At 44.0% G+C, this 27,549-nt stretch overlaps 1 protein-coding gene across 2 annotated transcripts in view; it reads left to right on the top strand.

The window, feature by feature from the left end:
• Positions 1-27,283, top strand: part of GLI3 (GLI family zinc finger 3) — a 215,748-nt gene extending 188,465 nt beyond the window's left edge. For both annotated transcript variants that reach the window (XM_027815314.2, XM_005446215.4), the window contains exons 11-15: positions 11,544-11,693; positions 12,287-12,451; positions 15,459-15,749; positions 18,928-19,255; positions 20,437-27,283. In XM_027815314.2, coding sequence (XP_027671115.2) covers positions 11,544-11,693; positions 12,287-12,451; positions 15,459-15,749; positions 18,928-19,255; positions 20,437-22,721 — 3,219 coding nt within the window. In that variant the 3' untranslated portion in view covers positions 22,722-27,283. The remainder of the gene's footprint in view (positions 1-11,543; positions 11,694-12,286; positions 12,452-15,458; positions 15,750-18,927; positions 19,256-20,436) is intronic.
• The last annotated feature ends 266 nt before the right edge of the window (positions 27,284-27,549 follow it).

The raw sequence follows: 27,549 nt of genomic DNA on the forward strand, positions 1-27,549 counted from the left end.
TAATTTCAGCTTTAATATATACAGCAGGTCTGATTTCCATTGAAGTCAGATGAGTTATGGTGGCAGGAAGGAGGCCTATAGATTTTTGTCTTCTGCAGCCATGTGGGAAAACATCCGAAGTATTTAGTTCTTCCGTCTCGTGTGTGCTAGTGTGCTTCTTGCACACGATGGTATTTTCACAAATAAGATGAAATTCCTTATTTTAATGCCTTTTTATGATGACTTCCTTATCGAATGTGCTGGCATTCTGTGGTCTTTTTTTGCCGGTGAGAAAAATACAGATAGAATATGTACTTTTAAGTGTGTTACACTAACATCTGTAGCAGTGCTAAGTACTGGACTGTTCAGGTTCTGGGGTTTTTTTGTTTGTTTGTTTTTTTTCAAGGTAAGGTCTGGTTTTCATGTATGTGTTTGTTAAAGGTTGTACACAGCTGTATGTGGGTTCAGATTTGTAAAGAAGTCAGCAGCCATTGCTCACTGCCTGTGAGGGAGTTTTAATGGGGTCTAACTTGGTTTTCCTGGAAATTCTGTAGCAGTTGCATATAAAATCAATTTTGATCCCTAAATGCAAAGATCATGAAGCAGAAAATTTTGAAGCTGAGCGTCAGATGGTTTTGCTTCTTCCATATATCGGTCACTCCTAGAAGGTACCACACAGTGCATTTTCTAGGCAACAGTCACTGGTAATCTTGGACCTGGTCAAGGGCAGATGTTTAGTTTCAGGCTGAACTGTACCCTCTTCCCCATCCAACTTAAGAAAATCCCTGCCCTTGTTTGTGCACTACTGCTTTGACTAGGTTGAGAGAGGAGCGTGTAATAGATTTGTGAGGAATGTGGAACTCTTAGCAATGAGTATCTCCTCTCTTGTGAACTTATGGCACAAACAGGCATTGCACTTCCTTGCACTCATGCTGTAGAGCTGTTTCCTGAAAGCAGGAATCCTTCCTGCATCCCAAGCTGTAGCACTGCTGCCTGTAGCCAGCTCTCAGCCTGTGGGGAGAGCTTGTGCACACGTGATATGCAGAAAGAAGGCAGGAAAAGAGGCAGAACAGGCTGAAGATCATCAGTGCAGAGCTAAGGTATAGGATTTGGGAGAAGACCACCTTTGGTGACTACTGCATCCTTAAGGCCGACATCACAGTTTCATCACTTTGTCAGCAGCGGGTCTTAAACACTTCAGCAAGCAGCCTTTGTTCAGCCTCATCTTCCAGCCCTGGCCTTTTGAGCCAATTTTGAGTTCTCTATCACTGGTGCATACTTCAGCTGACTTCTTTCTCCCTCTGTTTTTCTCCTTGCTACTTTGTCTTGGGTCTTTTGGTTTAGGCACCAAATGACCTAGATTTTTCTCATGTGACGTTTACACAGAAGAGAGGTAAAATGTGGGAGTAATTTGGGGACCTGAATATGAAAAGCATAAAAAAAAAAAAAAGCAAGCCAAACACAGATATGTAAGATTATTTTTCTTAAATTAATTTCCGTGCATTGCTGAAGTCTTGGTGAAGGTGCGAGTTGTAATGGGGTACTGGTACTACCTGTCAGGTTGCCTTTCCCAAGAGGGATTACCCGCCAGCAAAAGGCTTTCTTGCTCTTAGCACAGCAGTTACATGCTCAGCACAGCTCTCAAACTGTGGTACCAAACACACATGGTTTGCACCAAAAAAGATTCCGGAGTGAGTGGAAGGTGGGGGAGTTTACCAGCATCCACGCAGTGATGCAGAGAACGCTAATCCAAGCAGCAGGAGTTGTGTCCTGGAGCACATCGTGGCAGGGGCAGCCGGGAGGGCAGGTGATGGTAGGAGAAGGTGGCTGGCAGAAATGCCAGTTGGCCCCTCGTACTCTTCCGGGGGCAGTGTGGGAGCACTTCCCTACAAGCTCCTTCATCCCAGCACTCAGAGAACTTAGTCATCCTCATGGTAACCCTGTTGCATCTTTCCCTGCTTGAGCAGGAGAGCAGGGCACACCCTTGGAGGGCAGAGACATAACCAAAACGCCCCCATTTGAGAACAGTACATTTGAGCACCAGGTTCATGGTTTTCCCTTTCATTTCCTTCACTTCTCTTGTATGACACAAATGCAATTAGCCCTGTCCTTGGGCAGGTCACAGATTCAGGTGGTTGAAGGGAGAGGCGGAGCTTTTTTTTTTTTTTTTTTTTCCTCGTAACATTATGAAGTATAGAAGCCATGATACCTTGCTTGAGCTAAGGGGCAAATGCGAGGCAGAGCATCAGTGCTGGAGCAACTGGCAAAGCCCAGTTATCACAGCAGCACACATTGAAAAATGATTTCCATATATTTGGAAAATAAAAAAGAGTAGAGACAGCTGGAATTCCTGTAGTGTACCACCTTCACCTATTAACCTGCCAGCTAGTGATACAAGAATGCAACCTTCAAGAAAGAGATGGCACTTGATTTTAGACAGAGTTATGGAAAAGAACATCAGAAAAGAAACAAAGCTGAGAGTCATCAAAACATCTTTCCTACCACTGTAAAAGTGGAATGATTAATGTCCACAACATTTATGTTGATGTTCTGGCAGAATCTCATTTATTAAATTTCCAGGTTTAGGAAACAAAGATGCAATTTCTGCCTGCTGCTTTATAGCTGCCTGCTCTTACACAGGAAATCAAGGGAGAGCTGTAAAACATTGCCCTTGATGGAGCTGCTTTTTGCCGCTAACAGACTTAACTGTACTGTATACATGAATATATGTATATTAAATGAAACAAGAACAAGATGTGATCTTATTGGGAAAGAATCCCTGCAATGTCCCATAAGTTCCATTCCCTCCACAGACTATCCCAAAGCCTACCAAAAAGCTGTCCAAAACCTGGAAACATAGATAGAGGCTGAGGGAGTCGGTTCCCAGCCTGACAAGCAAGCTGTGTTTGCCCTGTTGGTATTATATCACATCCATACTGTATAACTACTATATCAGAGATTAAAAGAATGTCATGCTGTATTATGAACCGCTTCTTTATTTTTAGGATTAGATAACTTTTCTCTTCCCCACCCCCCCCACTGATTCCCTTTATGTCCTAAGGGCAGATCCTTTCTCTTGGGTCAGGAATGTAATAAGGCAGGTTTTCCTCTCTCCAGGATATTGTGTCTGTCTCACTGTGTTTAAATTGCCACAGAAAGCTCTTCTGAGCAAAATACAGTATTTTCTTTGTACAAGAGCCAATGGTTGACGTATCCTTGGGGACTTCTCTGTCTTTAGCATTTAAACATGCAAGTTGGATATGTTTAACCTATTGATAGGCAATGAAGACAACTGCAGAATTTATTGCAGGAGAGCAAAAGGAGAAGCAGAAGGAAAACGTTTTTTTTAACTTGAGGATCGAGAACTTTTATTGCTGCTGTTAGTGCAGAGAGATGAAAAGAAACCAGACCTATATTTTCAGCTGAAACAGGGAGAGGAGAAGAAAGCAGTCATGCTGGGTTATGTCCTTTGAATTAGCGTATTCCTGTTTATTACTAATACAGTTTCATGTTTAGAGAACAAGACTCCTCCAAGCCCATAGGTGAAAAAATAGTTTGATTCACCATGGCTTGGTTAAACAGCATTTGAGACAAAAAGATGTCTCCTGCTCAGGCTTTTAGTAAACTCCACAAAATGCAAATGTTCATGAGTTATTATTAGTTTGACCACTCTCAGTCTTGTGCATTCCTTGCTTCCAAACTCGTATGCCCCATGAGACAAGAACAAACTCATTCCTTGTGTTGCACTGACCCCAGGTCTTTAATACATTTTTAAATCTGACTATAAACCCGATCTTCTTGAGGTGGCAGCTGTGCTGGCCCAAGACAACTGTTTGACCCCAAATGTTTGTTGCAACATCTCCAAGGTTCCCCTCAGACTGCCCTTCGTGTGGGAATTCTCCCTCGGATGTTGGAGTCAAAACAGGCAGATTAACCCAAGCTCTTTGGACCCAGGCAAGTGAATAAGCAGTTTGTAAGCTATCGAGGCGGTGAAAGGGGAAGTACAGCAACATCTTGCTAAGAAAAGGTGATGAGCTGCTACAGAGCAGAGCCACACAATGTCTCAGCACCTCCAGGACGTGATGTGATGCCCCCTACCCACCACTTACCTCCTTTCTTAATGTTTCCATCCTCTCTTCCAGCTGTTGGTTTCCATGCTGCCCTTCTCCTGTGCCTGTCAGCCCTCTTCCATGGGCTGTCTCAAGTTATAAATCATCATTATTTTCCAGTTGACTTGGGCTTCTAATTTTGATCCCTACCTTTTTTCATTGACTGCTATTGCCAGTTCTCAAGGGACAGAGATGGGAATCCAGAAGGGCACAGTAATAAATAAGCTTCAAGATTTAATTCAGCTGGAGTGCTGAGGTCTAATTTTTTTTTCTTATAATTAAGTATTAACACTCACAGATACAGAGTTCATATATTAAGTTTTTAAAGTAATGCAAGTTATATTTCCTAATTTCCACGTACTTCACTCCTTTTTGAAATACCCATCTTTTTGACTGTAACTTACTTTATACAGTGATTTGATTTTTCTTTTCTGAATGAGTAAAAACTTTTCAGTCACACTGGAGTTACAAAGATTTGCAGTACGTATTTTTTTACACTGTTAAAAGCCACACTCCTCTCTCTCTCTCTCTCTCTCTCTCTCTCTCTCACATGTAACCCCAAAAGATCTGATTACTGACATGTGGTACACCACTAGTCCTCATTTAGGTTTACAGTCATGACCAAATCTAGGGGGAGTGGGGAACTTCTTTTGTTAATAGTGGAAAACTTTGAAAATTAAGTATTGAGATTGAATGACAAGATCAAACACAGTGAGGTGAGGAGTGCAACATGCAGACAGAGTATTTAGTGCCTTCATTATACACAGAGGAAATTGCCATGCAGTGCTTTTAAGATCCAGCTGATTTTAACTGTGGGTATTCCATTTCAGCAAAAGTGTCAAGACTATCAAGGCACTGACCTGCTTTGGGCCAGATCAGCAGATTGTATAAATTGTCATGTTGCTAATCAGCATTAGCAGAGATCTGTCACAACAGCATTTCTTAAGTCTTCCGTAAAGTATGCAAGACAGCCGCAAGAACTCTAATGGAATAATAATAAATGCATCCAAAGGAAAGGAAGCAGGGGTGGAGATAGTTATCTGAGCTTCTCCACAGTCATGTGTCTATGGAGAGGTGCCAAGTTCTTCATGTATAGCTATAGCTTTGACTTAGCTTTCGGAACTGCAACCAGCTTAAGCATTTATGCCACGGTAAAGGTTTAAAGCAGCTTAAGTGCTTCTTCCGTCTCGGGAACTAAAAATGGCTTAAGTACTTATGCCACCCTAAGGACGTGAGGTCAAAATCAGACTCTTGACTTGTGCAACAGTGAGGAGACATTAGTCTCTCGTGGTTGTTTGGCCAGGATGTGCCTGCAAATGACCTTTAGGAGGGAAAGGACAGACAGGATCCATACCTATTTGCCGGCAGATAAGAGGAAATTAAAATGCATGCATTGTTCTAACGGAGAGTCACAGAGGTTAGAGAGAGACTCAATTGCAGTGATTGGAATGTGTCCTAAAAGTCTGCTGGGGATTTCACTCCACAGAGACGCAGGGTTTTTTTCCTCCTCACAATGGGATTTCTATTGTCACAGGATATTTCCTGCCTCACCAGGACCTCCTTTATATCCTGGCTTCTTTACAAAGCTTTTGTCTGTCCATCTTGCTGTGGATCATGGAGTTAATCTTTATCGAGATGTTAATGAGATGGTAGGGAGGTCTGCCTGATGTCATCTTTTAGTTGCCTGACTACCTAAAATGGTAGCGAGGAGCAGTGATGAGCTCTGGATTGCATCCCTTGGGGAGCAGGCGAGCATGGATACTGCCGTAAGTGCCACCCTGTCACTCTTCTGAATGCTGATACTCTTTTTACAGTCACTCTGATATCTCAGGAAGCTGTGTGGGTCAAGAACCTCAAAAGTATGCACACCACTCATGAACAAGTGACTAATTCTAGTGGGGAATCAAAGACCTAAATGCTTCTATGCGTGTGGGATTTAGCTTTTCTGGGTCTTAAGTCTCTACCTCAGCTGTGGCCGTAGCAGTAGATACTATTTCCCAAGATTTGTTGGTAGCAGGGGTACATTCACAAGCCATGAGGTACACGGGTGCTTTGGTAACGGTCTCAAGTCCAAAGCAAAGGACTGACCTGTACTTACACCTAAGCGAGGACAAGGAGGTTTGAGTTTTGTTACCCCAAGTTTGGCAAGCTCTGGTGTACTTCATGCTATTCTGGTTGAGAAGGTTGAAGTTGTACTAGAGCAGGTGAAGAGGAGGGCTGAGAGGACAGTTGAGGAGGGGTGGACTAACACAGCCCTGGAAGTGGAAATGAGGAACCTGAGAACAAAATGACAGGTAGGACACAGAGACTTCCATACCCCAAGCCAAAGCCAGGTAAGAGGGGGAATGAGGACTTGGCAGCCTAGAGGAGATGAGGAGTCAACTTCTTTAATCCATGAAATGAAGGCAGAGAGGAAAGTGTTCTCTGTCAGTTAGTTGGGGTGGGGGAGGGAACGAAATAAACACCATGCAGGGAAGCGGAGCTGTTTAAGCTAAAGGATAGTGTTGGCATGAGAACAAATGAATATAAATTGGCTGTGAATAAATCAAAGCCAGAAATCAGTTCCTAACCAGCAGAGGCGTGAGTTCCTAGAAGAGCCTTCCACTGGGAGCAGAGGGAACAGATCACCAACGTACTTAGAAGATGAAGCTTGCCCCGTTCATGACCGGGATTACGTATAGCAGGACTTGCCACAGCAAGGGATGGGCCTGATGACCAGGAACCCTCCTCCTATTTCTAACTGTATGTGGGCTTAAGGACAAACCTGCATCTCCTATGCAAAACACATAAATAAGAATGTTCCCTTATTTATTTAAGAGGACTTATGGGTCAGGGACAGCTAATCCCTTCCAAACCAGCCTCAGAGCTATCCAGTCTGTTACTGCCGGACACAATCTGTGCACATTTCCTATCTGCAGCCTGTGGGCTCTGTGACTCCCTTGTGCAGCTGCGGGATGAGCTGTGTTTAGCAGCTGTCCCGCGGTGATGCCTCTGCGCAGATGCACACGTCCTCTGCTACGCAGGAAATGCAGCAGCTCTGCTGGGTTGAGGGACTTTCTGTGGGAGTGCAGTCCAGGAGGAGGTTGTGCTCGAAGATGGCTTAAATGCTGCTTCTGCTTGATGTCGGTAGTGAGATTTACTGGGAAGTTATTTAGCACCTCCTTTTTAAATTTTTAAAATGCAGGGAAATACCTGTGAGAAGGTAAAAGTCTGAAACTGTCATTGTATAATTGAAATGAAACCAGTTTTTGGCAATGGTGATACGCCTTCTGCTGTGCCACTAACTTACCACATTATACCAATACAAGATGGTCTTTTCCCAGTTTTCTCCTAGCATATGCTAGGGTAGTGTGTCTAGGTTAGCAAGCAGAATCGGGAGATTTTCCCAATGTTTCTGCTTTATCCACCAAATAACTCTTTCCTTTCACATGCAATCTCAGTTGCAGGTGACAGTCATTCTTTTTCTGTTGTTCCTAACTCATTCTTCTGGTATGGAGAGGCTTTCTTCCAGCTGTGTAACTACTGTGAGAGCACATTTGGCCTTTGTTTATGTACTGAATAGCTAATGGGTACCAAGCAGCCAGTTAGGGTATGCTTAGGATTTCTTCCAAAAGACCTGTGGAGGAGGAAAACGGAACACTAAGATTATTGCAAATCCTACCTCCAGCATCATCTCACATCATCTTGGAGCAGCACATACGGTGTGCATTGATTATATAAGAACATGTATGATTTAAGGTGTTCCCTTTTTAAAATAATATTTCTTGCCATGTAAGCATCTATGCTTCCAGGACTCTGCAGGTTGTGCTCTCCATTACCTCTGGGTTTTGAGCTTCCCCAGTAGAGATGGCAGGCTAACTTCAGCCTTGATTTCACTGAATTTGGTGGCTTATTTTGCTCTGGAACTGAAATCCACCTCAGAACTTCCTTCTTCAAAGCCAGGGCGTTCTGAGACCAAAATCAGTATTTAGGTCAGCTCCCTCTGTTAATGTTAAGGTATTTTGGACCTGAAGGATAATAGTAATATTTTTTAAAGAAAAGAAAATGAGCCAGGACAGACTGAGGTTTGGTAATGAGTATTGAAGTGGCATGAAAGTGACTGCTATTCTGCAAATGACCCCTGTTTAGCAGCTTTTTGGAGCCGTGTGCAATGGGAGATAGCTAGTAGAATTCAGCTTTTAATGGGGGCTTTTTTTTTTCAGGTCAGAAATTCTTAATACAGAGCTGGTGCTTCAGAGCCTTATGTTAGCAAACCTGGCACTAGGGAGTAATATCGTTGGCTTTCATGCGCCTATTTACTGTAATAAGGATTACGAACATAAGTAAAACTTGCAGGTTTGGGCCTACCAAATTAAACGAAAAGCCTTTTCACACCCTGAAACTGCATCAAAATTCAATTTCACCAGGAAAAAAAAAATCCTTCTGATCTAGTCCCTGGAATTTGACATTTCATGGGTGTAATAAGGTTACAAACAGATTATAAATTGAAACCCTATAAATCCTTATTGTACTGTACCAAAGCTTCTGCTTTGCATAATACTCTTATTCCTGACTGTTCTTTGTTTTACAAGCTCAAAACTATTCATTCCCTCTCATAATAGAGACCAGGGAGCCAAAAACACCGTGCAAAATCCAAAGGTAATTATCTGTCTGAGTCAAAGAACCTGAATGCCAGAGTTCACAAACTTCTGAACTTTTCTAATTGCTGCTGGTTGCAGTGAGACCTCATTCGTCTTTTAAACATGTTGTAAATATTGCGCATTGTTTCTGCCAAATGATAATGATAAAAAATCCCGGTGTAGTTAGCTCCTGTTTTGTGTTTTTATAGTTCTGCCTATGTGTCCATAGCAGATGACTGATCATTTTCATATCACAACTTGATTTGAATTATAACTTGGTTGGGGTTGCAAATGCTGTGAATCTCCTTATCCGGGAGCACTGCTGGCTTCTGCTGTTGGCCTCTGACGTGTGCTGATGTAATGCCTAGCAAGCGCCTTCTTGAAAACCAGCCTTCTGATATTTGAGCACGTTTATAGGTCTGCTAAAATATTGCCCCTCTGCAAAAAGCAGTTGAGTGGCTTACCTGAGAGCTAAAGAAATTACCTAGATTAGCAGACAATGTCATGGGCTCGTTTCTTCTAGGCTTTACCTGAAGGCGAAGATCCTCAGAGGGGCTGAAAGAGAACAAGATGGCTTTGCAGGTGAGCTCTAGGAGGCCACCGCCTGAAGCATCAGAGCAATGAGAGAAAACAGCACAAAGAGGGGTTTGATTGTAGGAAAAGCAGAGGGAGTCAAAAAGGAGTGACAGGAGAAGAGAGCAGGGCAGATGGGTGTGGAGGGACCCGTTGTGCGGTGACCTGAGGGTGATCAAAAGACACCGGACAGGTGAGCCAGTGGAGTGACCGAGAGAGGCAAATGATTAAGCCACCATCCTGGGCAAAGCTTTGTCACTGCTGCAGGGAGCCTGGGCTGGGGAGGGAGTGAGGAAGGGAGCTTTACACCCATGAGAAAGGCCAGTTTTAGAGGATGCTCACGCTGATAAAGGCTAGAGGTCTGGAGAGCAAGGAGCAAGCTCATTTGCAGGGACAAAGAGAAAAAGTGTCCTGTGGAGAATTCCTCTGAAAGAGCATCCTTGGTGCCTGAGTGGCCACACAGTGGGAGGTAAAGGGAGGTGCTATTGTGAACTGATTGAACCAGCCTTGAAGTTTTTGTATCAATTATAAAGCCTGTGTCACACACTCAGTTTTCATTTCCCTCGTGCCTGTGTAGGTTTAACCAAATAACTCACTGTCTGTAATGTTTACAGAAGGATTTGGCCACGAATTACTTGAATGCATTGATTTTTGTCCTATTACTTCTTTCTCTTTTGGCAAAGAAGAGTGCACGTTAACCTTGTTGTACCCTTGCGATGCCATTTCGCAGCACAGGACATCTGTACACATTTGGTACAAGCATGTGTGTCATGGACGGACTTGAGACCTGCACTTGAAACATAAACTCCTGCAGATTACATGTTGTACGTTGTCCAGCACATCTGCTTTGTTCATGCGCTCTGCACCCCATCACAACTTTTAAGAAATGGCAATAAAGTTTCAGAAAAAGCGCAGTCATCTTTTACAGGCGGTGCACATCTGTTTGCCATGATGATGCCACATAATTATGAACATAACTGATTTTTTTTGGTTTTCTGATTGTTTTCAGGACTTCAGAAAAGATCAGGATTATCTTCTTTGTGTTCCAGTATGAACTACTGAGTTTCCGTATGGCTGGCTTTTTCTGTGAGCTACTTACAGAGTAGATACAGATTTCATCTCTGTGCTGTGATCAAATACAAACTCTGGAAGGATTTTGTCTCGTACCTTAATGGAAATAATCGCATTTGCTGAGAAATGCGGCCATCTAGTGGCACAGCCAGCGAGGTGTGGTAGAAAGTGCAGCAGTGGGGAAGTCTCTGAGGCAGGGTTTCTCCCAGAGTCAGCAAGGATGAGTCTGGTACCTCCTGCTGAAATTCCAGCCTTCATAAACTTGAAAGCCAAGGTGTAGGGTGCTTTTGTTGTTTTCTGAAGCTGTGCAAAAAAATTCAAACAGTTAAACCTTGAAAAAAATCAAGTTTTTTGATGGGTCTGGCCGTTTGTGCTCAGGAGGACAATCAGCGCAAATTAAATCCATATTCCAGTGCTCTGCTGGACTGGATCTTAGTGAAGGGAACAGAGCAAGCTGCTTTTCTGGAAGAGTAAAGGGTACACAGCCCTGGCCTGCCTCTGGATACACTCAGGCAGGTGACACTGATCACAGCAAGGCACATGCATGTGTGTCAACAGGCCAGGCAAGAAGGTGTCGCCCCCAGAGAGCCGACCATGGCAATGGCAAAAGCCGGCTTGGGGGATGCCTCGCCGCTCGGCGGGTTTTGTTACTGCAGTGTGTAGGGTTTTGTTTCCCCCACCACAATGTGCACGCTAACCCAGTACATTGACTGAAAGCAAATACCAGTAGCGGGGAGCGAGTTTAAAAGCTTTGGTGGAAACTTGGTTTAGCAGACCTGGTGATTTTTCAGGCTGGGGGATGTGTTTCTCAAGGCCTGGTTTTGCAAACCTTGTTTGTGCTGAGTGGCACTTAGGTACGGCTTCCCTGATCTGCAAAGGCATTGCTCAATGTGAATCACGCAAGTGGTGCCGTGCATGAGATTATCCAGGGTCTGTTTAACAGCCTGTATCCCTGAGGCCTGATCCAAAGCCTGTTGATGTCAGTAGAAACAAATTCACGGGCCTTAATGGACTTCCAATGAATTTGAACCCCACGATCGCTTTGGAGCGCGGACGGTCTCCTCACTCTTTCAGTACTGTGGGATCCTGGTTCACACCTGAGCCGCTGGTGCTGTTCCAGTGCAAAGCCGCAGCAAGGCTGATGGCGATGTTACGTTTCCATTAAGCTGTAATCCCTCTTCTATCCAAACAGCACATAAACAATGACCATATACACGGTGAGAAGAAAGAGTTCGTGTGCCGATGGCTGGACTGTTCCCGGGAGCAGAAACCATTCAAAGCCCAGTATATGCTGGTGGTCCACATGAGGAGACATACAGGGGAAAAGCCACACAAATGCACTGTGAGTAACGGGGGCTGAGCTCCAGGCTCAGATGGGGGAGCTGGGGCTGTGCAGCGAGCAGAGCAGTGTACACGCTGCATTCTCTGTTCTCTTGTCTGTCAGATGTTTGCTGGAGAAGAGACGACCGTGTCTGCTTTTTTATCCGGCTCACCCAGATGACAAGAGCTTTAGGAGTGGTGATTCACTGGAAAATTTGGCCCACTTCCTCAAGTTTAATGTGCAAAGAAGCCCCAAAAGGCATTATTAAACAGAGCTCAGTTTGCTTGATTATTTAAAAGCATTTTCTTTTACAGACCTGGGTATTATTGCTGGCCACCAGCCTTCTAATTACTTTGCAGTAGATTTCTGTCTTAGACGAAGTACACAAGTACTGTGCTGTCCTATGAGAGATTTACATTATCCTTCATAAGCATTTTGACTTGAGCTGTGATGGGGTTTGCCTGGGTAAAATTTAAACCCAACAAGCCAAAACAGAATTACACTGGGCAAGGTTGTGAAGGCTTGGGAAGTTTCTAAACTTCTGTAGGTCAGCTTTTACCGCTTCCTGCAAGTCCAAAGATTAAAATTAATCCAGACTTACTTCTTGTCTGCAGTTTGAAGGTTGTACAAAGGCCTACTCCAGACTAGAAAACTTGAAAACACACTTGAGATCTCACACTGGAGAAAAACCATATGTGTGTGAACACGAAGGCTGCAACAAAGCTTTCTCCAATGCGTCCGACAGAGCCAAGCACCAAAACAGGACTCATTCCAATGAGGTAAGCAAGCACAGCTCGAAACAAATACTAAAATTTGGCATCAAACAGACTTACAATGTGGTCATAGGAATTTCCTCCAGAGGACGGGCAACCCTCAGCATCCTGAAAGAAATATAAGTTCTAGATGGCTTTTACCAGCACAAGCTTTCCCATGTCGTATGGACCTAGAGAGGCTGTGGGTCATTTTATTGAGTGTAGGATAGGTTTGAAGGAGAGGTCTAATGGAAACATGGCTGTTAACCAGGGACAACGCCTGGTTTCCTTGGAAAGCTGGGATGGTCTCGCCCTCCAGAGTGGGAGGGCTGGCCCCAGCAGCAGGAGTGTGTCACTTGCCAGCACTGGCAGTGGCACCTGGCAGTTGCTGAGCCTCTTGTAGCATCCTTTTGGCTGTGGCAAGGAGCTGTGGAGAAGTCTTCAGGGTCTGGAAAACGTGGGTTGCCCTGAGTAAGTTCTGAGTTACACCTTCTCCTTCTCCTCTGGGCTATTTCACTCTTTCCATCCTGAACAGACTTTGTGGAACAGGGATGCAGTGGAGGGAATTTGAGCTTTCTCAGGCAAACCAGCTGTGGCAGTCACAGCTGTCTCCCAGGCTCTCAGCGCAACATCTCTTTGTTACTGTGTGTTTCCTGTTACTGTTGCCCCTCGTTCAGGAATCACACCATCTTCATGCCTGGTCCCTGTTTCATTGCACCATGTCAGGTTACACAGGGAATCACATCATCTCAGTCTCACACCTTGGAGCCCAGTCTCTCCTCCTTGACCTGTCCCTGTACTCATTCATCTCTAGCCTAAACCTGGAAGGACTGGACATACCAACATGGTGACTGTGTGGCGTGGAAGCTAGGAGCTATATCCATTTCTGCAAGGCTTGTATCCTTCTCTAGCTGCATCAGGTCTCTCACAGGCATTTGCTGGGGCTGGCAGAATCTCAGGAGTATTCCTCTTCTTCCAATCCCCTGGACACCGCAGCATCTCTTGAGTCACAAGGGAATACCTGCTGTAGCAGGGGTTTGGACTAGATGATCTCCAGAGGTCCCTTCCAATCCTGACCATTCTGTGATTCTGTAAAGCAGAGAGCACTGCAGATGTCTGAGTTCAATGCGTCCCTGCAGTGCATGCTCTCAGCAGCCCACCTAATAATGGGGCTGAAGCCCAGCAGCAGTTTTGTGAATTGTTACCAAAGTAGAAGGAAGTTCACCAAGTCTCTCCAATAGCTCACTGAGAATTTTTTTCGTTCACTGTCTGAACCAATCTGTTTGTTGCCTAGTTGATGAGTAAAATCCTCTCAAAGATGTTTTCAGGTCAGGATTTCGTGTCTAACAGTAAGTCACCAAGACAAATTTGCTGCCACGCATCATTTCTGGTAGGTGCAACAGCAAGGGCAAATGAAAAATTTCCTTCACCATTACTTCATAACAAACCAGGCTAATACTCTTAGGCAATGCCTGCTGATGGAGTGCTGTGAATACTGTGAGAAGTGCAGACCCGATTCAGCAGTTCCTTGCAGTGCTATTTGAGTTGTAAGTAGGTAACCTATACTTAGATTTAAAAGCAACTGACACGTCTTGATGCAGATAATGCCTTACACGTGTAGAAGAGAGTGAACCGACTTGTACTTCCATAGCATCTTGAGAAAACCTGTTTCAGTGGCTCAGCATCAACTTTAAATTGCTCATGATCAACATTTTTGCTCCTAGTCAATGGGAGGTTGTTTTCCACTGATGTCAGTGGAAGCAGGCTCAGGCTTATCAATATCCATGAAGAAGCTACATTTGTCAAAGGCTCCAGAGTGCCATGTGTAAGCAGACAGAGAACCCCTTTGACGAACTTGGCACGAGGGTCTCTTTTTCTTTTTTCTTTTTTTTCTCTTTGCTTTTTCTTGAGGGCTAGTATAAATAAGAATTTAAATCAGTAGTTTCTTGGAAACAATACAGTAATAAAACGGAGTAAAAGACACTTTGTTTCCTGAGGCAATTAAAGTGTTTAGGAAGAGCTCCACTCTTCTTTCTGATCCTCTGTAAATAAATTTACCAAAGTCTTTGTTAAATTATAAGGCTATAAATTTACTTTATTCTACATTGCTTAGTGAACTGGAGAAATTTACAGACAAAGGAAGCAGGTTTATGCGGGTAGCAGTAATACTACTAGTGCATTTTCGCGGTGCAGTTGCTGTGACGTGAAAATGCTCATGGTACGTGTGCTGTGCTTTGACATCATGCTGGTGTTCTGAAGGAGCCAGGAAAAAAATGCTTCCTCTGACAATACTGTCTGAATAAATGTCCCAGTATGTTTTGGAGGGGGTTGTTTGCCTGTGAATGTCAAGAAGTAGGTACTGGCCATACTAGAAATAGGGTATGAGACTGCTGAGGGCAGTGAACAAGATAGGAAATTAGGCTAGTCTTCATAAATTGCCATAGCTCTGTTGACTCTGCTGCTGTGATAAGTGGAAGCTGTGACAGTTCATATTATGAGAAGTTCTGCCCTCTGTAAACTATGTGACATTAATGGGTTATAAAACAGGTTAATAGAATATAACAACGAGTTAATAAAACCCAAGGGAAATTAATAGGTTTGACTAGGTGTGCAGTCACAACTCGACAGGACAAGGGGTAATGGCTTTAAACTGAAAGAGGGCAGATTTAGATTAGATATAAGGAAGAAATTCTTCCCTGTGAGGGTGGCGAGGCGCTGGCACAGGCTGCCCAGAGCAGCTGTGGATGCCCCATCCCTGGCAGTGCCCAAGGCCAGGCTGGACGGGGCTGGGAGCAACCTGGTCTAGTGGAAGGTGTCCCTGCCTGTGTCAGGGGCTTGGAACTAGGTGATCTTTAAGGTCCCTTCCAACCCAAACCATCTATAATTCTATGATTCAGTCACTGTAGAGACCATAAATTAGATAACAAATTCACTGTGAAAGCATATAACTGTAACATCAGCTGTGCTCCAAGGAGCTATTCAGGAGTCCCATGCGAAATTAGATCTAATTTAAGTGATTTTCCTGTCTTGGCAGAAACCGTATGTTTGCAAGATACCGGGCTGCACAAAGCGCTACACAGATCCCAGTTCTCTCCGGAAACATGTGAAGACCGTGCATGGCCCGGAGGCGCATGTCACCAAGAAGCAACGGGGAGATATCCACCCAAGGCCTCCGCCACCGAGAGACCCAGGCAGCCACTCTCAGACCCGGTCACCAGGCCATCAGACTCAGGGTGCGATTGGTGAGCAGAAGGACCTCAGCAACACTACCTCAAAGCGTGAAGAATGCCTCCAAGTGAAAGCAGTCAAGTCGGAAAAACCAATGGTATGCAATACACCATGCTGCTCCCTTTGTCCTTTTTCGTCTTGCCACCAGTTAATAATCCCTTTATAAAATAAATGCTCAAGCCCATAAACTCTAGCTCACAAGGTTAGGTTTTGTGAGTTATTCTTTTTCATTTCCATCATAAAATATTTTTAAAGCCTAAGAAATAGCAAATAAGAAGGTTACATCTAATCTGTGCAATATGCAGCAAGTGCAGTGTTGGCAACTCTCATAATAATTGCTTCTCTTAAAGCTCCATCTTTCAGAATCACCTTATTATGAGAAAATCACAGTTTTCATTTTCAAAAAAGCATGTTTTTCCACTCTACTATTTACAGAAGAAAGATAATGTGAATCCTGCAGAATCAAAACCAGAATGCAAAAAAAAGACAAGTCCAAAAGACTGAAATGATGATATTGATGGTGATAACTTTTGGAGAACCTGGGAAAATGATCAGATTTTAGGAGCTTGAGGTTGTCACGTCATGGATCAAACTGAAGCAGGATAAATTGTTATTCTTAAATAACAGGACGAGACCTTTTGATAATATGAGATCTCTATTGTGATGTGATCTCTTACGTTAATCTGATACTTAATTTAACTTCACCAAGTTAACCTAATTTAAATTTAACTAAGTTGAGCTGAATTAAGAGTCGCTGCAGGTCTTTTCCCTCTTTACCTTAATGTATTACATTAAACCAGTATAGGCTTGAATGTCAAAAGGACTTTGTTCCATTTTTTCACACTCTATCTTAAAGAAGTTATTTCATTTGCCTGCATTTTGTGTGCCATTCATCTTCTCCAAAAGCGGTCACTCTGTCCTCTTCCACATCTGGGTCTACGAGTCATCTGGACCCAACCCTTGGGGACTAGAAATATGAGTCCTCTGAATTCTGCTCATACTGTTAATCATGCTGCGATTCAAAATGATTACTCACTGAAATACGAGTTACTGCTATATTGTGCCTAAGGCTTACGCCTAAACTGTGAAGTATTAATCCTGAATTTGGAAACTTCCAGGGGCCCAGAGTTAACTCCCGCTGAAGTCTAAAGGAGATCCTCTGCCATCTTTGGCGCTAACCACCTTACATTACAAAGGAGCAAAACCCCTTCCCCTTTTGCTTAGCTAGGGAAATCTGTAGCATTATTGGGGCCTGTTGAATGTAGATGTTTTTAGCATGAATAAGATTTGCAGGAAAGGGGTATTAATGCTGATTGCTTGCATAGTATTAAAATATTTCTCACTGAAAAATATCTTCTAAAAATAGTTCTGCATTTCCTGCTTTTCATTGCTTGTGTGAATTAAGATATGTTTTCTGTTTTCCAACTAATCCAATGTCTTTTCTGTCTAATGCTCTTAAATGTCTTGTTCTAACTTCCTAAGGACAGTGGGTAATAAGGTGAGGGCATTTTAACTTTTCCGCTGTTTTTCTCATTGCAACATTATTTAAGTCTTTATTTTAACCGTCTGCCTGTTGTCCAATCATTCCTTTATTTAGTAATGTGCAATCCATCAAACTCATTCCCAAACGTAATGTTCTGTGAGCATTTTGTGACACTTGACATAGGAAAAATCTGGCTTATATTGGTGAAATCTCTTCAGAAATGTCTCCTCTAGACAGAATACCCATTTTTTCCTGTACTGCACATCTAGAAATGTATGTTCCCCGTAGTACAGTTCTTATTTCTGTAACCTGCCTCACTGTGATCTTGACACATGGCTACAAGAACAGACTTCTGACTATTACTGCTCTTCCATATGGCATGGAGCTATTGTCCAGAGGCACAAACACTCCTCTGTGTAATAACTGTTATTTCTATTCTTGTCACCAAATCTGCCATGACCAGGGTTTGGAAATGAACTTGCTCAGTGTGGCCTCATAAATTCTAAATATCATCATTCAAGTTAGAAATAATAAAATAGTTATTGCATCTTAATGGACTCCTCAGGGGCATATGAAGCTACAGTAGTGCCATGAATCTGTGTCTTCAATCACTGATGTTAAAAGTGAGAGCTGTCACTGCTGCCTCAGAAATTCTAGCTAGTATTTGTCAGTAAAATGTGCATAAAAGTCACAGGCTGGCAGAAAAAAATATAAAAAAGCACAGCAGAAACCCCGAAAGTGAAATACTTACATGAAACTGTTCTTGGGAGCAAAATGTTACTGCATGCCCCACTGATACAACCTGCAGTGGGATATTATGTCCAGAGACTTCTGTCTGTCTCGCTGTCTGTTTTGTCTGTCAGTCTGTCAGAGTGTTTCAGTTTGTCAGAGAAATTTTACCATTCTTTTATGAGAACTTTACAAGCATAAAAAAAAAAAAAAATCAAGCCCATATTTCCCTACAGCAAGAATTCTGCTAGAGCAGCAGAGAACACTGTCTGTTTTAAGAAAGAAGCCACTATTGTGGTGGGTTCATACCCCCATAGATAAGCAGCTTGTACTGTGTACTTGAATTCTTAAATCTAAAATCTTAAATTCTAGTGAAATAAAGGGTTTGATTCAGTAGATCATCACCTTCTTGATTCAGGGCAGAGGTGGTATAAGTTAGGTATAAGAGGAGGTATAGGTTAGCCCTTAGTGCTGCTAGGGTCATAGGATGATGATAATATGATACTGGGGGTTTTGCCCTGTTGCTTTTTCCCCGTTTTATTACATGCCAACATTTCAGGACAGCTGCTGCTCGTAACAATGAGCCTTAGGCTTGGAAAATGCTTACATTCTTTAGCCACAAGTCTAATTAAAAAAAACCAAGTTCCAGTGTTGTTGGAGTCTTGGTTATTTCTTGCTGCAAGCCTAGCGGTGTCAATTAGACCTCATAACATGGCTGAATTCTGATTTGGTTTGCTGAGCCGCAGCTTCCACTGGGAGCAGCGCATACCCGAAGTAGCATATCCATACATACATGCTCACGAATGACATGAAGTGCTAGAAGCAGTTATGGGAGTAACTGAAATAAATGTCTCATGCAGTTAATCTCAGGTTTTGCAATGGCATTCACTGCAGTTAGAGTCTAGAAAGCCTCTTAATGAATGATCACTGTTATCATTTAACACTAAACTTTGCTTTACGTTGAGTTTTATGTGGCTCCCTTTAGACCCACATTTGCTGCAAGTGCTTCTGTCGACGTTGTTTGCTTAATCCTCACGTTTTATTCCTTGCTTCATTCCAACAGACATCTCAGCCAAGCCCTGGTGGTCAGTCTACATGCAGCAGCGAACAGTCCCCCATCAGCAACTATTCCAACAATGGGATCGAGCTTACTCTGACCAGTGGTGGTAGTGTAGGAGACCTCAGTGTCATCGATGAAACCCCAATCATGGACTCTACCATTTCCACAGCCACCACAGCACTTGGCTTACAGGCCAGGAGGAATATGACAGGGACCAAATGGATGGAGCAAGTGAAATTAGAAAGGTTGAAACAAGTTAACGGAATGCTTCCAAGACTGAACCCCGTTCCACCTTCCAAAGCCCCAACCTTGCCGCCTCTCATAGGAAATGGTGAGCTACATGTCACAGGAGTGGTTAACACTTTTTGTCCTTAAATTCTTTGCCTGCTAGCTCAGTCTTGCAACCCTTGCAAAAGAGTAGTACAGCTTTTGAGACTCAGCAGCTGTGGCCATGGTTTGTAAATGAATCACTGCCCATTTAGCCCCTCACGACAAGTCCTACTACCCACCCTGAAAGAAGTCTGATAGTCCTGTGTTTTACAGAACAGGGGCCAACAAAGGAGCCATGCATCACATTTTAAATATTCCCTGCAGTTAAAGGTTTGGACCCAAGATCATCATCATAATCCTGTCTTGTTTTGAGGCAAGGCAAATGAAATAAATACTTGCCAATTTCTTGTACGGAAGTCTTTCAGATGAGGCCTTAGCAAGGCACGCTTTGCATAGATGTGTTGGGCTGCCCTTTAAATAAACTGTTTCCAACACACAGAAGTAATCGTATGTACAGATCCTACTGCTAGGAAGTCAGATATCCATGAATGGGGGCAAGGCGAGATTGCACTCTGAAAATCCATAGTTGTTTTCATATACAGAGCTGCTTGTTGCCAAAATGTATGTCCCCGCTGCCTCTACATGGCATATACGATATGCCCATAGGTTTCTGTGCTCCACCCAGCAGTAACAGCCCAGGTTTTCTGAAACCCGTTCTAATTGAAAGAAACTATGTAAAATTAAGAAATGTATTCTGTTTACTTAAAAACAAAACAAAGCAAGGAAACCATCAAAGATGTTTTGCAGTTGTTAGGAGTTACTTCAAGAAGTCTTAGAAATGACCTTGAATAGCCTCCAAATTTGTATATTTTGCCATTCCATGCAAATGCCTGTTCAATTATATTTTGCCTGTAAAAAGCTCCCTTACAAATGTGTCCTTCTGGCACATCAGTCAGAATAGCTGCACTGCAGGCTGGAGCGCTATGCGAGCTGATGACAGTTTGTGGCTATGGCCTATAAATTTTGTGCTAGAATTCACACTGAAATGTTACCCTCGAGTCTCGGAATTAGCTCTTAACCTAAGGACAGCGTTTTTATCCCGACTTCTTTCAGGAAAGAGCACTGCTATGATTTGCTGTGGTGATACAGGCTCTTCCTCTGTACTCTCCTTACTCTACTGGGTATTTTCTGTGCCAGTTTCTGGGTGATGCCCATTTATTTATCTGTGAATTTTACCTCCAGGTGCCCAGTCAAACAGCAGCTGCAGTGTAGGAGGATCCATGACTATTCTGCCAAACAGGAGTGAACTTTCAAGTACAGACATCACTGTGTTGAACATGCTGAACAGGAGGGACAGCAATACTAGCACCATCAGTTCAGCCTACTTGAGCAGCCGCAGATCCTCTGGAATTTCACCTTGCTTCTCTAGCCGGAGGTCCAGCGATGCCTCCCAGGCAGAGGGAAGACCACAGAACGTGAGCGTTGCAGACTCCTACGACCCCATCTCAACGGATGCCTCCCGGCGCTCCAGTGAAGCGAGCCAGTGTGATGACCTGCCAAGTCTTCTCAGCCTCACCCCGGCCCAGCAATATAGGCTGAAAGCTAAATATGCAGCAGCTACTGGTGGACCCCCACCAACTCCACTGCCTAACATGGAGAGGATGAGCCTCAAAACAAGGATGGCACTCTTGGGTGACTGCAGGGAGTCCGGAGTATCTCCACTGCCTCCAGTGAATGCCCCTCGAAGATGTAGTGATGGTGGGGCAAATGGTTACAGCAGGAGGCATTTTCTGTCTCACGATGCTCTAGGAAACGGGATGAGGAGAGCCAGTGATCCAGTAAGAATGGCCTGTGACAACCTCTCTGTCCCTAGAGTCCAGCGTTTCAACAGTCTTAATAGCTTTAACCCTCCTGCTTTGCCTCCATCCATGGAAAAGCGCAACCTTGTTCTTCAGAACTATACCCGTTCTGAGGGTGGCGTCTTCCGTGGCTTTAGCTCCCCCTGTCCTCCAAGCATCAGCGAGAACGTTGCCCTGGAGGCTGCTACGATGGAAGCGGGTGGCAGTCTGAATGATGAGGATCTCCTGCCAGATGACGTGGTTCAGTATCTGAATTCCCAGAACCAGGGCATATACGACCACTTGTTGAACAATGTCCTAGACAGCAACAAAATGCATCATGGCTCAGTGTTAGGAAACGACAACCCCAGCAACTTTGACCAAGCCCCTCCACCAAGCAGTCAGCAGGCAGGTTCTGAGACAAACAAAAGCGACTTGCCCATTCAGTGGAATGAAGTAAGCTCAGGAAGCTCTGACTTATCTCCTTCGAAACTGAAATGTGGCCAGCGCTCCACAGTGCAGCAGACTCGGGCCTTCAGACTGTACAACAATATGATGGTTCAGCAGCAGAACCTGGAGAGAAGCAACGTGGACCAGCAGAATGGCTATCTGGTGGAGAACAACAATTCCTACGGTTTACAGCAAAACGCAGTTCTTGGCAGCGGAGCCGCTAATTCTTTCAGCGTGCAGCCCAATAAGCCTTACAGTGAAAGCATCAGCAGGCAAGCAATGATGTCTGGAGCAATGGACAATTCCTGTGGCATGGCAGTTCAGGGGCAGAAGCTGAGAAGCAGCAACGTGCCAGTGAGTGGGAACCAGCAAAATTTTGGCCATCCCATGGCATCCAGCGATCAAGCTGCCAGTATGGCAAATGGGATGCAGAACAGCAGTATGATGGAACAGGAGTATCTGCAAAACCAACCGGTCGGAGATGACGTTCATTACCAGGGAGTCAATCAATCCGGTCAAATGATGCTGGGGCAGGTTAGTCCTACCTCACAAGGCAGCCTGTATCAGGGGCCGCAGAGTTGTCCGCCAGTGTCTCACACCGTTGGTAGCCAGCCTTCAGGTTTGTTGGTGGCCAAAAGTTACCAGCCATGCACCAATTACAGCAGCAACAGACGGCAAAACATGTTGAGAAACAACCTGGCACAACAGCAAGGACACGTAAGTGATGGCAACCAGACGTACAGGGTAAACACCATTAAGATGGAGATCCAAGGTCAATCACAGCAGTTCTGCTCTAATGCACAGAATTACTCTGGTCAGTTATATGACCAAACCATGGGCTTTAGCTACCAAGCTATGAAAACAGGTTCGTTCTTTGGTTCGGAAGCTAACTGCCTGCTGCAGGGGACTGCGACTGCAAACTCATCGGAACTTCTTTCCCCGGGGGCTAACCAAGTGTCGAGCACAGTTGACAGCATTGACAGCAACAGCCTAGAGGGTGTGCAGATTGATTTCGATGCTATCATAGATGATGGGGACCATGTCAGCTTAATTTCGGGAGCCCTGAGCCCGAGTATCATTCAGAATCTCTCCCGCAATTCCTCACGCCTCACCACTCCCCGAGCGTCTCTTACATTCCCAGCTATGCCCGTAAGCACAACCAACATGGCTATTGGTGACATGAGCTCTTTGTTGACCTCACTTGCAGAAGAAAGCAAGTTTCTTGCTGTTATGCAATAGACATTAGAAAAAACAAACAAACAAAAAAACAAACTCTTAGGAGATAACAGAATGGAAAAAAGGACTCATATTTTTTAGTTGTGTATGTATTTTAGCAATCTCATCTCACCTAAATGGGATGTGTTTCAAGTATATTCCTTTTATGGAATAAGGACTCTGAAAACCCTAAAGTGTTCTAGGGAGAAACTGTCTTCCATTTCAGTTTTGAATCAGTATTGCTACACCCATTCCCCCCTGCCCCTCTTCTCTCTCTCTCCCTCCCCTTTTGAATGTCTGTATGCTTCCTTTTTCTTTTTTTTTTCTTTAATTGTAAACCAATGTAAACGTGTGAAGTGCATGTTTTTGTTTTGTTTTGGGTTTTTTTTAAAAAAGAAAGGTCTGATGAAATGACTTCGCTATTTTCTGTTACTCAAAAGAAACTAGACCTTGTAAAACTGTTGCAACTTCCCCCCCTAAACATATAGGCACAAAATAACCAGGCACAATATGAAGTCAGCATGCAGGGATGAAATCTTCTCTGGATGCGTTGGATACATCGCACCAAGGTGGACAACCAGTTTAGAAATCCACTGCCATGGTACCCCTAGGCTGTAGTTTCAGAATCATGGAGCAGGATAAATTAGGAGGCTCAAGCAAACAAGAAATGTAGAGCCATCAGCCCGTTGATCCCTAGGAAACGTTTAAGGATTTTGTAACACCACACACAGACAGCTGTCACTGCCTTGCATAATGATACTGAGATTGTTTCATGTTCCCATTTCAGAGGAAGGAGAGGACCAGAAAGCTGTTCTTAGTCCAGCTCTCACCTTTTGCAGTATTTGCTATTCTGTTTTTCAGTATTCTTTTTTAAATGACTGGATAGTAGAGTTATGGGCGTGTTTGGTGATTTGGGTAGTCTAGAATCCCTTCGTTGCATACCATATTTGTGAAGAGATGATCAGGGTCTTACAGAGTATTTCATACAATGAAATAACAAAATTGCAGTATTCCATACTGGGGACTTTTTTTTTTTTTTTTTCAATGCAATGCAAACTCTTGAGATGTGATTTGCTGAGCCACTGGTTCTTATTTGCAATAATAATTCCTTTGCCGAGAGAACTGTCTTGTACCTCTCTTTTAGCACGTACAGCTTCGTGGATGGATGGTATGTTTTAAAATAAGTAAATGGCTGTTGAAATAATGCACAGTTAGGGCTTCAAAAGCGTCATGGTCATGGCATATAAACCAGGTAGAAAACGAACACCCCATTTCTTGGACTAGCCAAATAAATGAAAGCGATTGCAAGCAATCTGATAATCTTACATGTCTTTTCACCGTATCCAGGTTTTACAAAACAAGAAATTTCAACTGCCATTCAAAATAGCAATGAAATGAGCAGAACAGCAAGTATGTCTGGTAACTAATCAAAACTCAGAAAGAACAACCCAACCTCTCGGTGACACCAACGTGCATTTCATTTCAAAGCAAGCCAGTGAGCCAATGCCCAGGGTCAGTTACACCAGTACAAATTGGAACTAATGCACTGTGCTCATGAATCTGCTCACTGGTAGAGGTGAATGGCGTTTCCTCCATAAGCTGTAGCTCTTGTAGCATGTTTTTTGTTGTGCTGGGCTTCACATGTGCGCCCCTGAACACACAGTGCTCCTAGGCAAACAGGTTGGGATGGAGAACAGTTAGAAAGCCAAGGTTTAAGTTCACCCACTCCTAGAATCTGCATGCAAGTCCAGCCCTTGCAGACTTCTTAGTTAAATCTCAATAGTAAAACGATGCTACAGGATGTAAATGGTGTAGACGCTTAGTCACGGATTTGATGTCTGCAAGGAGCTGATGTTAGAGTAGACACAATGAGAAGGGGGAATGGGGTCAATTTTGAAATATAGATAAACTTTAGTCCAGTCAAAATTAGGAATAACACCAGAAGGTGGTTTCTATAGGCTGGAAGGCCATAGCAGTAATATTTTTGACTGTGAAAAAATGGTGAAGTAGCAGCTGAATCAGGGCATGGCATTTGAGGAATGTGCAGGAATACAACCTCAGTGAAGCTATTGGTTAACATTCATCTATTAACAGCTGTTAGAATCAGAGGAAGAAGCTGTACATCAGCAGGAAAACATCACAGGAATCCAGTGCTGGGGCTGTATTTGGGCTTATCACAGCACGTACCAAGTGATTTGCGTTATGAGCTGGAATGTCAGAAATCAAGACAAATGTAATTATCCTACGGCTTTTATCATCATCCAGCTCCTGTCTTTCTCCGGATCTTTAGCAAGTATTTCTTCCTTCCTCTGCCTCAAGCATGCATATTTCTGCTCTTTGCCCTTTGCCGTTTCCCCTCCTGACCTTCCTGCACAGGGAATCAGGCACAGCTCACCATGGCAAACGGTCGATTTGCTGTTACAACGTGGGAAGCTGCTCCCCGTTGCGCTGTCATCGCCCAGAGGCGCCTGGCAGGGACCCGCTGCCCATGCACAGCCCTCACCCCTGCCCTGCTGCTGGGGCGCAGAGGGATGCTTCAGTGGCTGCGCTGTACATGCAGTGCTACGGTACAGCTCACACCCCTGAGGAGAAACAGCAGCATATGCATGAGGAAAGGCTGTGCTGGATGCATTTCAGATGGGTCTCGGTAACCGGTCGCTGGCTGTTTATTAAGCCATCAATGACATGTTTATAAACAATTTCAACAGGGCAGCTTATGACCAGCTTGGGAGTAGGTGGCTTGGGAGAGAAGCCTTTTATTGTTATAGAGCAAATACATTTAAGAAGCAACAAAAAACAACAAAAAACCCCATTTTTTTTTAACTCGGTTTTCCAGTTCATAATTGTATTTGCTGGTGAGTTGAAGCTGGGAAGCTATTAACAGATGTGATCCATCAGAGCTTAGAAGGAGCCGTTCAGATTGCTCAAGGCTAAAAGGGACTGTTTGAGGAGCTAATTTGCCTTCCTGGATTTGACAAACCTTTGTCACTCACTTACCCTGTCTTGGGCCAACAGTGTGTCTTGGCCGAAACCACATGCTCCAGAAAGGCAGCCCATTTTGATTTGGTGAGGTTGAAGAACCAGACACTCTACCATGTCCCCGGGGAGTTTGTGCAAATGGTTTAGCATTTTCACCATGAAGCATATGTGCCACTTTTGTTCATGTTTCACTTTTCAGCTTTAAGTATCTTCTCATGCTTTTCTGGTTTATGCTGAAGAGCCTGTTTTGGTACCTGTGAGGGCAGCAATATGTCATAGACCAGCTGTCTCGGGTTTGGGGCTAGTTGTGATAACGTAGGCTGGGCTCTCTGAGCGTGGTGGTGTTAGCCTGGGCACCATCTGTCACCTCAGTCCCAATGCATGGCAGTCTTGGGGGGGGGGGGTCCCATCAGCATTGCTCACATGTTTATGGCACCCCTCTACTGCTGCTCTTCCAGGTGCAGAGCCAAAGCTTGCTTTTGTCTATCTGGTACATCAGGTGACGTAGCCGTAGCAGCTGAAAACCCACCACTCATGCCAGAGTACTAGAAAATGCAGATTGCGGATTTCCTATTTTTAGAGCATTGCAGCCTGAGTCTAAATCCCCTTTTCTTGTAATGGCTCTGTGGGGATCTTCTAGATTCATTACTGCTGGCCTTGGGCGCGTCTGCCTCCCTTAGCCTGCGTGAAGCATGCATCTCTCCCAGCAGTTCCTCTTCCCACAAAGTGGGAGTTGCCGGTGAGAGCTCGTCCACCAGGTCTGCCTGGGTGGAGGAAAGGTGGGTTTGCGGAGAAGTCAGCGAGCTTCCAGGGGGGCTTTGCTGGTGGGTACGATGGCCCCATATAGCCACATGGCAGATGATGTTATTCTCTCCTTGGGGAATGGCACCGAATGGTCTATGCATATGCATTGAGGTGCAGGCTGGCTGCCTGGCTTCCAGGCATCGCTTCCCCCTGCCCCTTGATGAAATGGCTGGCTGGCTCTCCCACACCTGTTGCTCAATGGCTTCTCCTGCTGAACAGCAGTGTTCATATTCTCACAATGTATGTGCCTTATTTTGTGTTGACCCTGTAAAAGAGAGGGACCAAGATGTGTTGCCAAATTTTCCCGATGAGGCTATACTTGCCACCCAGCTAATAGCACATACCACTGTTAATAGTGTCCAAAATGTCTTGTAAACCTCTGGTATTCACGTGTTTTTGTCCTTGGATTGGTGGAATGTCTCCTATGGAACAGTTACTGTTGTCAGTCCTGCAGATATGTAAGATAAAAAAAGTGTTCTTTTTTTTTCCCCAGTTTTTTTTAGGTTTTTTTTTTTTATAAAGCTTGTAATCCTTTTTTTTTAAAAAAAAAAAAGAAAATGTGTAAATACATTTACATACGGTAGGAATAGTGTTCGGCTGTAATGGGCCTTAGTGGTCTTCATCTGATAAAACTGCAGTTATGATCTGATGTTTCTCGAGCCTTAGGTTGATCTGAAGGGTCTGTAGCACTGTGTACATATAAATTGTACTTCTGCTTTCAGAACCACTTAGCTCTTTTGTAACAAAGAAAAAAAAAATGTTTCTTACAATGTCAATAAAAACACAAAAGCCTTTGTACTTAACTTCTTAGCTTTCCGCTTTTAAAATATCTCCTTGGGGGAGGGAGTTCTTTTTTTGTTCGGCTGAAGAGCCTGGTTGCCATCAGCGTGTGTTATCGCTTCCACTCAACGGTCGCTCGCTATTCTGTTCCTGCTTCCCAGCCTGTTACTTCACTTCATTCACATTTTGAAAACCAACAGGGAAGCAAAACAGGGCATTTGCCTTCCCTCTAAAGAAAAATGGCTGAGGGGTGTGGGGTGAAGAAATAAATGGCAGTGCAGTGTCACAC

The sequence above is a fragment of the Falco cherrug genome, chromosome 4 (genome assembly GCF_023634085.1).
Source record: "Falco cherrug isolate bFalChe1 chromosome 4, bFalChe1.pri, whole genome shotgun sequence".
NCBI lineage: Eukaryota > Metazoa > Chordata > Aves > Falconiformes > Falconidae > Falco > Falco cherrug.